The 15,447-nt window shown below is 57.9% G+C and overlaps 1 protein-coding gene across 2 annotated transcripts in view; it reads right to left on the reverse strand.

Moving 5' to 3' along the window:
• Positions 1–649: 649 nt before the first annotated feature.
• The window catches only part of LOC129668428 (cytochrome P450 26B1), a 15,750-nt gene continuing 952 nt past the window's right edge, over positions 650–15,447 (reverse strand). Inside the window, exons 1-6 of one of the 2 annotated variants that reach the window (XM_055596432.1) lie at positions 13,666–13,894; positions 13,322–13,546; positions 5,831–6,106; positions 5,495–5,650; positions 4,088–4,372; positions 650–3,732 (exon numbers count right to left, since the gene is read on the reverse strand). In XM_055596432.1, the coding sequence (XP_055452407.1) occupies positions 3,340–3,732; positions 4,088–4,372; positions 5,495–5,650; positions 5,831–6,106; positions 13,322–13,546; positions 13,666–13,668 (1,338 nt within the window). In that variant the 5' untranslated portion in view covers positions 13,669–13,894 and the 3' untranslated portion in view covers positions 650–3,339. Of the gene's footprint in view, positions 3,733–4,087; positions 4,373–5,494; positions 5,651–5,830; positions 6,107–13,321; positions 13,547–13,665; positions 13,895–15,447 lie in introns of those variants that run through there. The other variant, XM_055596431.1, reaches the window with a different exon arrangement.

Raw genomic sequence — 15,447 nt, forward strand, 5'->3', positions numbered from 1 at the left:
TCCCTGTGGACATTGTTTGTCCTCCTCCTCGCCCTGCAGACTTGCCTTCCCAGGCTCCACCCCAGGCCTGTTGGACGGTCAGGCCGTAGAAAAGCTTGGGAAATGGGACGTTTCGGCTAACAAAGTGGCTTGAGATCACTATAGTCTGGGGTCATACTGGGCCCCCTGAGAGACCATCCCTGCGATACAGAAACCTGGTTCACTGTGTTTGGTTCATTTCCCAAGCACATGTGATTGGGGCATGCACATGATCCCATGACCCCCTTGAAGCAGATGTGGCAGATCATCTGCTCAGGAACAGGCTGAGCTCAGAACGAGGCGCCCAGTCCTGTGCCGCCCGTGGCTGCATATTCCACCACCCTTGCTCAAACCGATGAAAAAGCCTCCGAGCTGTGGGTCATTGGGCATCCCTGGCCGCAGTTTCACTTGGTGGCATGGGGAAAGCCTCCCTGCCTGTCTCCCCATCAGGCCCTGGACCTCGTCACCACCTTTTTTGTGTGGGAATGTGGGGCTCAACTACACAACACAGTCTAGGACTTCCTGAATGGCTGGTGTGGGCATTGCTGAAGGGAACGCAGACCACCCCAGGAGGGAGCCTTCCAATGAGTGAGTCTGAAGGGCGGGAGAGCAGACAGCCAACAGAGACAGGTTGAGTCCCCACAGTTTATTATGGAAGCCAATAAAAGAGCCATATTGAGTACTTCACAAAATGCATGACATTCTTTGTTGTAATATGCAACATGGAATATTATATACACATCAAAACCACACGGCAGCCAAAACACACACGACACCAGATCATACCAAAACACACAAGTGCTTTCTCAATATTAAAACAACTGTGATAAAAACATATTAATATTTTGAACCATGTTTACAATAAAGAACAATTCATAGTTTACTAAATAACAAATATTTAACAGCAAAAACTTTATACTAAATATCTATTTTGAATTATAACAAAAATAGTACTTATAATAGTTTATAAAGACAGACACAAAATTATAACATTTATGAAAAAAAAGTTTTGTGTATAAAATAATAGGAATCTGGGCAGGATCAAAATGGTCGCCCATTACGCACACGCCAGCGCCTAACTTTGAAAGTGCTTCATTCTGCAAGCCCGTGGCAGGAAGTTTTGTGGGGTTTGTTTTTTTAATGTCAAGTTACAATAGTTAGGAATGTGAGAATACACCACCCATTAATGCTACCACAATGAAACACATGAACACGCAACAGACACATCTACAGAGCTGAGACAGGCATCACAGCCCCAAGTGCCTGGGCCTGGCCCCTTTTCCGTTACCTTAGAGACCTGTCCAGGCAGACCATCTTCTCTTCCCCACCCTCCCAGGGATCCCCCTCAGCTTTTCCTTCTCCACACCTCCTGGGCTGGCCCCCTGAAAAGAATGACCCCTGAAGCCTGCTGGGGCCCTGCAGAGCCAGGGCATCAGCCTGCGACAGATGGCTGCGGGCGAGCAGGGTCAGTGTGCAGGGCATGAGGCTCCTGGGCACTGGGCTGCTTTGTGGACCGGTGGCCGCACACACCTGTCACATAGGCTTTGATGAGTCTTTCTACATTTTGGCCTGTTTCAGAACTGGGAAAGGAGGTTGAGGGATTATACTTATTTTTAACCTCACAATAGTTTTGCTGGCAACATCTCTTCTAATGCTCTCAAGTTTGTTCTGGTTCTGTCAGGAAGATGAAGACCAGCGAAACACAGGGGAAGCGTGGCTTATGGGACATTCTGGTGGCTGGTGAGGTGACACTGGCCACCAGGCTCAGGCTGATGTGGGCTGTCATTCTGTGTTTTGATTTTTGGGTTCTTCTTCTTGTGAAAAGGGCCCATCATCTTTGTAACATGCAAAAGCAATGGATGGAAAAACAAAAGCAAAGAGGAATCTGAAAACAGTCAAATGCCTAGAGACTCACCAGAGCTCCAAACCCTTCCCCAGAGGGTCCGGAGTGGCCGACCCTCAAAATGCGGAGACAGGATCCCTCCTCTTCTACCCAGTCATCCCCCCTCCCCCAGCCCCACTGGCCTTTCTGCGACTGAACCACTTCTGACAAATCACTTATGCCCTGTCCTCTCCCTCTTCTCCATGGCTTTCTAGCTTCAGCCTCCCGGGCAGCTTCACCAGCAACAGTGTCGTGCCCCCCCCCCCCCCCCCAGCAGCTCCAGGGCAGGCTCTCTCTACCTGATCTGTTTTCATCTCTACCCCATGCTCTGAGCTGAGCACACAGTGCCATGGGGGAGGGGGACTCCTCCAAGAGCAAAGGGGCAGAGAGTGAGGGTTTAAGGAAGGAAAGGCAAGACATCCCCTCAGAAGAACTCGTGTCCTTATGCACCCTTAACAGGGGAGTGGCTGGCACCAGGGCAGGCAGCGGGTGAGCAGGAAGTGGTGGCCCCCAGACCCACTAGCCCAGGGCTCTGAGGTCAAACTGAACCTTTTGCCTGGAGCCCAGGAGGGCTGCTAACCTTCCACACTGTCTTCTTGCCTCACCTAAGTCCTGAAAAGGACAGCTAGGACAGAGGTTGGCAGGTGTGTGTATATAGGGGTGGGGCTTCTGCAGACCTCGGTGTAGCCAAGGTCAGTGAATAAATATGGGCTAGGGGGGCAGGGTTGGGCAGCTGGGAGCCCAGCTGTAGCCAGGAGCCACCTGGCTCAGTTGGTCCCACCGGGGAGGAATGCTGGGGTACCTGTCCAGGGCCACCAAGGAAGATGCTGAGGGTTAAGCCTATAGGCTCCTATACCCCAAGGTCAGAAGAACAAATAGCAGCAAAAGGTAATTTCCAATGTCCAAACTGGTTAGGCTGGCACAGGCCCCCTGGAGGCTGGTGGAGCTCCCGCCCTGTCGATGTTGGCTTACGTGGAAATCCCCAGGGCCCTGTTGTGGGCACCAGGTGAGCAATGACAGGAGGGGTGGCACAGGGTGTCACAGAGTGCTCCAAGGCCTCTTTTCCTCCCTCCTGCTTGCACAGCCACCTGACCACCAACAAAAAGACAAAGGGGTAGGTCAGGTAAGGGAGTGTTCAGAGTTCATAAGCTTGGACTGCAGCTCAATCAGCTGGCGCTAACACTGTCATGGGCATGCAGAGCCCTGTCCTGACCCTGTCCAGGGAGCTAAACTATGGGGCAGTGGAGATCCAAGAGAGTGGGAGTCAGGAGAGGTGGGGCCCTTTTGTTTTTGTTTTGGGGGGAGGGTTTGCCAGGGAAGAGGCCAGAGGAGGACAGCATGGGGGTGCTACTGGCCTCCTGTCCAGCCTCTCCCCACCCAACAGGTTTCTATCCCTGTCCCACATCCCTCTGCTGGGCTGGGCGGAGACCAGAGTGAGGCTACACTGTAGCACTCAGCATGGCCTCTGTCTCAGGCAGAATCTCATTCTGATTGGAGTCCAGACCAAAGAACTTGACACTAAGGCCATCCACCGGGTGCAAGACAGGGACCAGAGTGATGCGAGGGAAGGTCCGGGTGGCCAGCTCGAAGCGGCTGGTGCTGGCCAGCTCCACTGCCAGCACCTTCAGGAACAGCTTGGCCAAATGCTTGCCCAGGCAGGTCCGCACGCCACCGCCAAATGGGAGGTAATGGAAGCGGCCATCCTTGTCCTCACTGCGTGCCTGGCTGAAGCGATCAGGGTCAAACACGTTCACATCCTTGAACACAGGCGCTGTGTCGTGGGTGTCTCGGATGCTGTACATGACACTCCAGCCCTTGGGGATCTGGAAACCCTGGAGGAAGACCAGGCAGCGGCAGGGTGGTGAGAGCCGGAAGGGGATCACGGATCACTACCTGCCCTTATTCTTATATGTCCAAGGCCTGTCCCTAACCAAAGACACTACTGCCCCAGTGTGCTAGTTCACGTCTCCATTTCTGTAGGTCAGAGCAGCATCCCAAGTAGCACACAGTTGGCTTCAGTCAGCTTTGCATTTGGGTGAAGCATCTCCCACAGGATTGGGAACTATTAGAGTTGGGCACCAATCCCTATCTCCTCTCCCACCATATCGAGGACCCCAACATGGCTGTCTCTTCCCAGCATCTAGCTAAAGCCATGACACTACCACCAGCACCACAGCCCAGTCTCACATCCAGTTCGAAGGTCTGCAGCACAGTTCGGTAGCCACCGGAGATGGGCGTGAAGAGCCTCATGACCTCCTTAATGACACAGTCCAGGTAGCGCAGGCCACTAAGCGTGTCCAGGCGCAGGGCACCCTCACAGGGACAGCCACCGCCGTGCAGCAGACCCTGGGCTCGCAGCTCCTCGCGCAGCTTCTCCAGCACAGCAGGGTGCTTCAGCAGCTGCATGATCAGGGATGTGCTGGCGCTGGCCGTGGTGGCATAGGCTGCGAAGATCAGCTCCAGGGTGCCATCCTGCAACAGTAGAGAGACGCCACTTAGGAGGACCTATGCTGCTAGCTTCCCGCAGAGCAAATCTGCACTAGGCTCTGCCGCCTGGCTGCCAACACTGTTGCTCTCAAAAGGCTCGTGGAGGTCACAGGCCGGTCCCTAGCTTGGCCAGAAACAGACTGCTGTGACTCAGGATAGGAGCACAGGCCCTCTGGCTCCAGAGCTTAAGGTCACTTCTTTCTTAGTGCTGGACTCCTGGCCAGCACCAGCAGGCTACATTGCGGAGGCTCAGCACTGTGTGTGTGTGTGTGTGTGTGTGTGTGTGTGTGATGGTAATTACATCCCCAGCTTCTTCCTCCGTCACCAGGTAGAGGTCAGGTAGGGGGCAGGATCTGGAAGCAGGATAAGGCAACAGCTAGGAGGACCTAAGAGGGGACTGCAGTGGAGCCCAGAGGTCCCCTCATCCCAAAGTCGGGATACTTGGTAATAAAGCTCCAGCTTCCTGGGGAGGTCTGTGGACACCGGGTAAGGGTTGGGGCAGAATGTTAGGATGAACAAGCCCTCTCAAGTTGAAGAGCCCCCAAACAGGACCTAACACAGGGACAAGGGTCTGGGGCCCAGCTGTGCTCAGGCAGTGGGATGGACAAGAGCAGCAAACACCACCAGAGAAGCTGCAGGAAAGGGCATCCATACTATGATCAAGGAGTCTGGAGCTGGCCTCCAATGAGTGGTTTCTGCACACGTTTTCTTAGGACCATGGAAAGAAGTGAGAGAGTAACCTAGGGCTACGTTCAACAGGCGGTGTCAACAAGCCACTATCAGCCTGTTTGTACGCCTCAGGGCCAATGTTCCAAAACCTCTTAAGAGCAATAGAGATGGGTATGTATAAGATAGAGCTTATGGGGCCTGGCCACCCCCAGGACATAGTGCACACAGCCCCAAGCCGCCTGCTGCTGTGAACAGAACAGACTAGCCCCAGGCATCCTTCAGAGCAAGGGCAAGAATACCGCTCTGCTTCTGCCTCAGCCTGAGGCAGCCAGTGTTGCTGCTGCTCAGACAGACGGTGAAGGCAGCCAGGCAACCCTCTGCCCTGGGTGAGGGAAGCCAGAGAGGGACCCACAGTGGAGTGTGGTGCCGCCCACTGACCTTCAGCTCCTGCATGGTCATCTCCTTGCCGTGTTCCTTGCTGCTCTCAATGAGAATGTCCAGGGCATCCGAGTAGTCTTTGCCCTGGGTACACTGCAGCTTCTCGCGGATTGCCTTCTCTAGGCCCTTCTGAAGGATCTGCCGAGCTTGGATGCCCTAGGGAAAGTGGACCAGCAGCTCATCTTGAAGGCAGCACTTCTTCTGAGCCCCTGGACCACAGGAAAGGCTCCAGACCCTTCCTGTTGCTCTCAGCTGCCTGCTCCCATGCCCGGTGCTCCCTCCCTCCCCTCCCCAAGGCATTCTTGTACCCTCCCTTCCCAGGCGCTGGCTACTCACCCTCCGGTAGCCACTGAAGGGCAGGTCCACAGGCAGAGAGAAGACATTCTCCACAAACTGCTGGTACACCTCAAAGAGGTGTCCCAGCTCCTCCTCAGGGATGCTGAAGCCTAGCAGCACGCGCACCGCCATTCGGAAGGTAAGCCGCTGGGCCTCCTGATACACGTTGATGGCCTCAGGCTGGCTGCTCCAGGCTCGAAGTGTGTCCTGGATCACCAGCTGGATCTTGGGCAGGTAGCTCTCTAGTGCCTCATGGCTAAAGATCTTGGAGAAGACCTGAAGGGCCCAGAAACAGGTGGTAAGGGGCCAGCAGCCAGGAGGAATGCTGTCCACACCCCTTCTACCATGCTTCCCGGGGGGTGCTTCCAGGCCAGCTACCCTTGTGCTGTCCTCTCTACTTTACCACCTGTGTTTGTGAGAGAGTGGGAGGCTCTCCCAGCGTTGGGCCACCACAGGGGCTAGGATGGGGCCACAAGACGGAGTCTGCACTTATCTGCCAAGTCCCAAGACCTCAGGCAGAAATGTCAGGAGAGGTGGGACACAAGTATCTACTGACACACAGCACATGTGGCTCTCCCCGGATCCACCGGTGGACAGGCAAGAGAACCCATGGCTAGACAGAAAGCAGGACTTGCCAAGGACCCAAACTGCCATGAGTCCTGATGTGATGACTATCGAGTGGATGCTCTAGGAAGAGCAAAGGACATGTCACTCAAAACCTCCTGTCTGGCGAGGCCTCCAAGCACTGGCTTTCTACCCCGGGAGATCATGAAGACCCTTTAATTCTGAACATGTTCTAGGACCATTAGGGATCCCCGTCCCCGTCTCCAGGCCTCGCACCCATTCTACTGATCAGCTGGGCAATGCCTTGTCTCTACGGCAACATGAACATGGTTTTCACACAGCTATACTCTAGCCAAGAGAGGGAGGGTATCTATTTATTTACTCACAGCCTGTGGGTCTACTTATATCCCCAGATACAAGTCCAGAACAGGAGGTGGCCCCCTGCTCCAGAGCTGAGAACAGAGGGAGAGTGCAGGGGCGGACGCCCACCCCGAGCAAAACCACATAAGCACACTGCCCTCCCGTCTGCCCCCAAACACAACCACCGCACAAACTGTAAATGTGAGGATTGCCCCTGCAGTCAGCTCATGGAGGAAAAGGGAACATTCTCCTGGCCTGTGCCCTGCCTGGCTAATGGGAGGGCTGGTCTGCAGAAATAACAGTGCTGGCCCTTCAGAGGCCCAGCCTTTTCACACAATAGCACTTTCATTCCCATTCCCAGCAGGCAGGGGAGGGAGGGAGGCCGGTGAAGGGCAGAGGACCTTACTGCCCAGACCAAGTCCACTGCCAAAGACCAGCCTAGAGGAACCAGGGTGACAGGAGGTCTTCTAGGTCACTCACACCCTGCCCAATTCGGGGTGTTCTGGGGAATTTCCTAAACGGGGGCTTCAGTGGCTACTTCTGGTCAGAGGGTTATAGAGGAAGACTGCACTGGGCGCCTGAGCTCTTGTTCTTCTGTTCTAAGGACCAGGTTCAGCCTTCAGCCAAGGGGTCTTAAGGTGGTGGTGGTGGTGGGCCTGAAAGAGTGGGCCCTCATCCCCAGGAGTTCAGTGACTACTGACCAACAGAGGCCTAGCAGAGAATGGAGCTTTGTGGAAACACAGTGGGGAAGCAGGAGGATAACTCCCTGTGGCCAGACAGGAGGAGAAGCTGGCAGTGGGGTAGGAAGGGACAGTGACCCCACACTGGGCTGAGAACCAGCAGGCTCCTGCAAGCGGGAGAGGGTAGAAAATGGCCCAGTGGAGCTCTGGACTCAACACTGGCATATGCAGGAGGGACAGGGTAGAGGCCACTGTCACCAGGACCAGCCAAAGTTAGGCAAGCCATCTGGATACAGCAAGAAAACGGCAAGGAAGGTCCAACTGGACGCCCAGAAGCCTAACTTATAATAAAGGATTTTGTCACCCAGCTCAGAGTGTGTTCATGATCAGGACGCTTCCCTCAAGGCCTCAGTTTCCTCATCGATGATGGGGAGACCTACCCAAGAGACCTCCGGAATGTTTTCAAGACACACAGCATCTTAGCACCTATTTCTACTTTCCCCAAGAGGCCCTTCCCAGCAGCACAGTCCTGCAACACCTGACCCCTCTGAGACAGCCTGGCACCCCATACTCACACCACCAAAGTCCTGGTGGCCTGGCACAGGCTACCCCAAAGGCTGACAAGGAGGGCATTCTAAGAAGGGGTCACTAGGCTCATGGACAAGCCTGGAGTGCCCCTTAGGTTGCATTCCCTGCGCCCTCTAGTGACAGCTAACTGAATCACTTCTCTGGCTTGAGGGGCCCAGGAGGGCAGGGGCAACCCAGAAAGACAGCCAACGGATTTGGGAGCCGATCTGGGGCTAGGCAAGGAAATCTATGGCAGGGGTCCAAACTTGCTCCCAAGTGGGAAGGGGTCCTGACCAAGTCCAGGAAGCCTGGCCAGACTCCTCCTCTCCGGAGCCCTGAGAAGAAGAGTGAAAGCCCAGGTTCTTGTCTAGACCAGCCTCTGACTTGCTGTTCCTCTGGCCCTGAGTCCCCCCGCTGGTTGTACGAAGAGTCCATCTAGATGTTCCAAACTCTCTTTCCACCCAGATGTTCCCCAGTTCTCCTTGGCAGTTTTCTTCCTACCCTCTTCCAAAAGATGAAGAAAGCATGGGCATGAGAAACCAAGCAGAGGCCAGTAGCAGGCCCTCCAGCAGACGACCTTTGCTCATTCACCAAATCCGCAGCCCTGCCTCTACTTCAGCTGCTCTAGAGACACAGGGCCTCCCAGGCTCTGGGAAGATGTCCAGATTCTGCATCTCTGGGTCTGTGCCCAGGGCTAACAAGGCGGGCACTTCCCAAAGCCAGGCAGCCCAGAAACCACCAGCCACCACGGAGGACAGGCAGAGGTGCCTGCCAGGGCCAGGAGAGGCCTGGGCCTCATCAGTTTGTTGGATCTGAGGCTGCTGGCCACTGGGGTCAGGCCTGGGGCACAGGGGAAGGTGCCTGGGAGCAGCTCGGTATGAAAAAGGCTCCGGTTCAGGAGCCCTGGCCCTGACCGCAAGCAGCACAGTGGCCAGGTTGTTTTGTCTTTCATGGGGTCTTCCCTGGGATTCCCAGTATGAAGCCAAGAATGCCACACAAAGGTCCGTCGGAACCAGCCAAGGCCTGACAGAGTCCTGCAGATCAAGCCATAGCTATGGACTTTGCAAGGAATGGGTGCAGGAAGAGCAAGGGAAGAGGGTGCTGGGGACCCCAGAACATCCACCCAAGCACACCCACAGAATCACAAGAAGGCTGGAGGATGGGCTGTTGTAAATGTGTCCCTGAAGAACACGGCCTGACCCTCTCACTCTTCCCAGTAACACAGTTACCTACATGCTGTCTCCCCCTTACCCCCGCCCCCCCGTGGGTGGAACCTTACTGCGTACAGCCTGGAAAGCTCACCTGGGCTCCTCAAAGCCCAGATCCCCTATAATTGTTCTTACAGATGTCCTCTCTCCCAGCCAGACTTCCTCTCTCCTCTCATCCGCTGTCTCTGGGATGGGAGGTCACCTTGTAAAACCCACAGCTCCCACGGGAGAAGTACCGCCTGATCAGCCAGCACTTGAGGGCGAGTGGGCAAACTGATGGGCAGCCATAGCAGCAGGCAGGGCCTTAGAGGGAGCCCACTGCCCAGCCATGACTCAGCTGAGGAGGAATGGAAGCTGCTGCCCAGGAGGGGTGGGGGCCGGGGCAGGCCACCCAGCCAAGCCACCAGCGCCTCGGCCTGTAGAGTGGAAAGAATAACAGAAGGCAGGCAGGAGTCCGCATAGAGGCGACGCCAAGGTGTGTGCGTTATACTCCAGCAAGGAGGGGCTGAAGAGGGCGTCATTCTCCAGCTCCCTGCAAGGCCACCTGGCCCCCTTCCCCTTCCTCACTTCTGGTCAGGCAGGGTGGGCCAGGCACCCCACTTCCCTACCTACACGTGTATGCCTGTGTGTGCACCCTCCCACCCAGACTCTTCCACAGACCCCAACCAAAGCACTGGAAGGGTAGGACGCAGCTGGCTGTCCATTTGCTTATCTTCTTCCAGCCACAAAGCCCCTTTGGAAAGCTGAGGTCCACATGGGAAGGACCTCTCAAGGTCACAGAGTAGGGTGACCGTCTATACCCTGTGGTAGGACCCTCAAACCCCTACCCCATACCAACCTTTGGGGCCTGAGGAGCCCAGAATGGATACAATGCCTGTCATTAGGCTCAGAGCCAGAAAAGACTCCAGCCTCCCCTCTCCCCACCAAGGCCACATTTGCCTTCCAAAGCTGGCAGGGTCGGGGTCCAGCAGGAGGACCAAGTGGGGCTGCAAAAGGACATCAGAGTCCTGGACCCCGCACCACATCGGAAGGACACAGAGAGGAAGGGATCCAGGCAGCAGAAGCCCTCACACTCACCCTGCCTGTTGCCCTGCACGAGGGCAAGCTGAGGGAGGCACCCACACCCAGACGTCCTGGCAGCCGGCCTGGGCGTCCTCCCCCACTGACCTTCAGCGAGGTCCACTGCTGCCTCCCGCCTCGTCAGCAGCCCCTGGGCCCATTCGCTGGAGCTACGTTAAGTTCCGGGTGAAGGACTCCGTCTTGCAGGACAAGTTCCCTGGGGCTACCCACCTGCCCACAGCCCTGAATCAGCCTGGAGCTTCTGCCTGAGCCAAGCCTGATCCACGTAGGCATGTCTATAGCTATAGCCCATGCAATAAGCCAGAGGCAGCCAGAGCCCAGTGGGTAGGACGGAGCCCCCCCCCCCCAAGATTCTATTACCATGGACCACTCTAGGCTCTGCCCACCCACTGGGCAGGAAACCTGCTCTGGGGTCTTCCCACTCCAGGGAATCTTGGGACCCCTATTTGGCACACTGACGCTCCTAGTCTCTCAGTGCCAAGACCCAGCTTCATCTACAAAAGCACAGAGAAAATGGGGCTGGCAAGCGGAGAAGCACTAGCCTATGTGTGTGAGTCCCCACCTTCTCAAGCAGACCCCTCCATCCTCCCTGGGCAGCAGGCCAGCCACTCTCTGTGCACAGTCCATCAGAGAGAACCTCTGCCCCAGGCTGGGAGGCATTCCGAAGGAGGAGACCAGGAGAGCGCTGCGGCCCGGCTTTCCCAGGCGATGTGGTCAGACTGCTGGACACGGCAGCTCTCGTGGCAACCCCACCCCAGCTAGCCCGAGACCACCGGGGCGGCCTGGCAACATGTGCAGTACTGCGCTGATGGCTGCAAAGAGCCCCTCCCCACACAGCTGGTTGGACCTCCCAGAGGAGGGGTGGCCCCCCCAATGGAAAGAGTGACTCCTCTAGTGCTCAGCCAGCCGTGCCCTGCACACCTGGGCCCCACTTCCATCACACACATCCTAACCAGGCTGCACCATGGCCGCCTCTGCAGCTGCAGACCCCGCGCCCCGGCCAGAAGGTGCCCTCCAGGCGTTGCATCCTCAAGACTGACCTGTCTCTTCAGGGGCCAACATGGACATTTGGGAATATGGCCCCTGAGTACTCAGTTCTTATCCTTCTTGTGAGGTTCTGCTTCCTGGGGACAAGGGTCAAGCTTCCCGATTCTTAGTCCCTGTGAAATTCTGTAAACTCAGGATCATGGACCACCCTTTCGGGTGACTTGAGAAGTCCAGCACACAGCAAGCAGGCGCACAGAAAGCCTTCCCTGTTCTGTTTCTGGAGCCTGGAACAGTGTGTACCATCTTACATCTCCAAGAGCTGGAGGGCCAGGAGCCCAAAAGGGGGTGACTGCAGAGTCCTAGTGCTCAACCTGTCTCCCACCTCATCAGAATTCTCTCTTCGGATCCTCCCCTAGCACTGTTCACCTGCCCTGCTCCCTTCCCTGTCCGGTCTGCAAATGGACAATGGGGACTCACACCTTGGCCTTTCCAGCCCAGGCCTTTCCCACCTGGCATCTGGAAGCCAGAGGGTAAGTGAGGAGGGTGAGAGGGTGAGCTTTCAAGGCATTTGCCAACCCCCTAAGTGTCCCCCTGGGTCTCACAGTCCTGATCAGTCCTTCTTCCTCTCAGCACCTCAGCTGCACCCCAGCTTCCTGCAGCCCCAGCAGGCAGGAGCTGGTAGGCCTCAGCTCGTGCTGCAGGCTGTGATGACTTTCCTGATCAAGTCTCACTCTGAGATCCCTCTGCACCAAGCCTTGGAAAGTGAGGAAGCTGTCAGTGGCTCAGAGCTGGGTTCCCAAAGGTCTCAGTTGTCTTTCTCTGGGCTCCCGGCTTTGGTGGAGTCTCAGAGACTAAAGGGGGAAAACACTGCCCCCAGCCCCTCCCCCGTTTGCCAGCAAGCCGTATTAACTGCTTTGGAAGCCTTTCTGTAGAAATCTTGGAGACTTGCACACCTTCATTTGATTTTTTTTCCTCTCCTGGAAAGGAGAACGACCCTTACAGGGCTGTTCAGAGAACATCAAAGCCCAGAGGCTGCTTCAGTGAATGACGCCCCTACTCCCTAGTCACCTCGTCTACCTAGCGGGGGAAGTGGGGGCTGCTGGCCAAGGGCACGGTCCCGGGGTCCTCTCTCTCCCCTATCCCTTGTTTCACCGCTCCTCCCGGTGGCAAGAGCTCCCTTTTCTTCTTTTTCGGTTCCAAACCTGAGCGAGTCCCCTGACCCAATGGAAAAACAGAGTGAAGGAGCATTGCAACCTCGCTTCTGGCGGCTTCCAGCCCAAGGCCGGCGCCCCGCCCGCCCGCCGGCCGCCTCGGCCCTCGGGTTACTGCAGTTCAAACAGCACGTGCCGCCCGCGCTCCCGGCGGCGGCGCAGCGGGAGGGGGCGGGGAAGCGTGCTGCGTGCGCGCCGGCTGCCCGCCGCGGCCCGGGCTCGGGCAATCCACCGGATAAACACCCGCTTTCTCTTCCTCTTCGCGCAGAGTAGGTGCGCTTTGAACGTCAGCGCACCTAGACCGCGCCCCACCCCTTGCCCTTCCCCCACGGACCGCGCGCCCGCCAGAGCAGGGCCCCAGCCCACCCAAACTACCCCGGCCAGGCCGGAAGACCGCGGCCGCGGGCTGTCTCCAGGCCCGACACAGGCCAGACTCGCCCTCCGCGCAGCCTGCGGCAGCCAGGCCAGGTTTGGCTTAGCTCGGTGGGGCTTTGGGGCTTTCCTGGGGTAACTCTGAGAAGGAGGAGGTGGAGAGTGGGGGAACGGAACGCTCGCCCTCCCCGCCCCCTTCTTCCAGGAGAGCGGCGCCCTGAGCAGCCGCCTGCATCCCTGCAGACCCCACGCGCACAGCGCCGTGCAGACCATCCCCAGGCAGCCCCGTCACCTCTAGTGGTGTCACCGCGTGGTGGGTCAGCCGGGGGTGCCCGAGAGTGGATCTAAAGGAGGCCCAAGCAGAGCCGAACCTCGGGCAGGAGACCGTCCAGCGGCGCAGCCCGGACCGCCGTGCTCCTTTCCCGAGGAAGGTGGTCCCCTGGCGAGGGTCGGGGCGGTTACCTTGCGCTTGTTGCGGTGGATGTCGCCGATGGAGTTGGCCACCGTGTTGGGGCCCAGCAGCACGCGCGCGCTGCGCGGCCACTCGGTGCTCACTAGCTGGTGCTCGCCCAGTAGGATCTTGCGCACGTTCTCCGCTCCCGTCACGCGGATCAGCGGCCGCCCCAGCAAGTGGGTCTTGAAAACGTTGCCGTACTTCTCCCGGCGCGACGACTGGAAGCCTGAACCCTGCGGGAGCCACACCAGAAGCCTCTCAGGACTCACAGAGGACCCGTGGGGCCCTGGCATCCTGCCCCACCCTAGGCCCAGGCAACCCGGTTCCTGCCCCCCCCCGGCCGCGCGCGCACCATCACCACACACTCTACAGGTTTTATTTTTCACGGCGTGCATTAGGACTGCGGAGTGGGGCTGGAGGGGAATAAATAATGCGGGAGCGCGGAGAGACGGAGGCACCCACGGAAGGCGGCTTTCCTAATGACTTTCGGGGAGGGGGTGTATCCCCGACGGCCGAACGTGAGGCCGGAGCCTGCTCCCCCACCCCTGCGCGGCGGAGCCTCTCGGAATAAATATTTCCAGGCTCCAGGCCACGGGCTGGCGAGACCCCGCGGGGTGGCCGCAGGCCAAGGATTATTTATAGCGGCGAGTCGTGCGTGCCCGGAGGCTGTCCCCAGAGATGGGGGTTGGAGTTTCCTCTCTGCTCCGGTGTGGCCCTCCGTGGGCTCCGCAGGGTGGAGCCTTGGGCCCAGAGCCACGACTCTCCCGAAGCCTTGGTCCTGGGGACAACCGGGACGGACTCTGGTCACGGCCCTGAAGTTTGGAAGTGGAGCGCCGGGAAGGTGCTCTGAGGGGCGCTGGGATGGGCGCGGGGCGGCGCAGGTAACCGGATCGTGGCCCCAGGCCGAGCTCTGGGCCGCGGCCTGCGGGGCCGGAAACCTCCGTCGCCTTCGCCACCCAGCCCGCCTTAACCCCTCGGGCGCCGGGGCGCAGGGGGCGGGAACCACCTGTGCTTCTCCCGGGCCAGCCCGCAGGGGTGCAGGCGGGACCCCGCCCTCGAGCCCACGGCCCTGCCCGGAGGCTCCCCTTCCTGGGCCGCCCCCTCCTCGCTTCTTTCTCCCAGGGAAACCGTACACCAGTTGGAAGTGCACACGCCCAGATGCGGAAGGCGACTGCAGACCCCAGATTCCTAATGGGTTTTCCACATGCTCCTGGACCGGCGCGCGACAGGGAGTGAGCCGGGAACCCCGCGCCGCCTGGGGGGCCGAGCGGGGGACGCCCCCATCCCCACGCCGGCCTAGACGGCGCCGGCCCCTTTAAGACAAGTCGGGGCGGAGGTGGGGTGCGGCCGAGGGGGCGCGGAGCGGGGTTCCCGTCCTCGGCGGCCGCGCAGGCTCCCTCGCTCGGTCTCCCTCCGTCTCTCTTCTCTCGTCTTTTCCTCTGTTTTTCTTTTCTTTCGACACAAAAGTTGGGTTGTGAATTTTCCGAGGTCGCCGCCGCCTCGCCCCCACCCCCGCCTCTGATCTGCCTAACTATAATTAAAGTGCGTTTTTTGTGGCTTTAATAAAGAGTTATTTGTCCGCCGTTTCCACGGCCTTCACAAAGAGGACTTTCATAGGGGCGGCCGTTCGGGCCGCGAGTCCAATTTATACAAAAATGTATTTTTAGCCCTGGGCTCTGTTTAGATGGTGCTCAGTGGAAACCGAGAGCCCTTGGAGGTCCCCCGTAAAATCTGATAAATTACTCCGAAAACAACACCGGATTCGGAGGGTTCACTTTAACCCTTCAGCACCCGCAGTCCCTCCTCCGGCGGGACCTGACCTCCAGGGGCGCGGATGCCCAGTGAAGGGCGTCTAATTTTCGTGCTGGCTGCACCGCACCCACAGGGCCCTGGTGAGATTGAGGAAAGTGGCAAGGGACGTGGGGGAGGGGCAGCCCAGGAAACAGGATGGGACGATGGTTCGGAGGATTGTCTCTAAAACAGGCGGGAAACGCGCCCACTGGAGTTATTTTATTTTCTAAGTTCTCAGCTAAAGCCTGGACCACCGCCACAGTTAACCCTTTAAATGTGGAGACAAGAAACAGGCGAAAGAGATTTTGTCTCAATGGAACATCGGATTATTTGAAGTGAGGAC

This window comes from Psammomys obesus, unplaced genomic scaffold (genome assembly GCF_907164565.1).
Source record: "Psammomys obesus unplaced genomic scaffold, mPsaObe1.curated_primary_1811, whole genome shotgun sequence".
Classification (NCBI taxonomy): domain Eukaryota; kingdom Metazoa; phylum Chordata; class Mammalia; order Rodentia; family Muridae; genus Psammomys; species Psammomys obesus.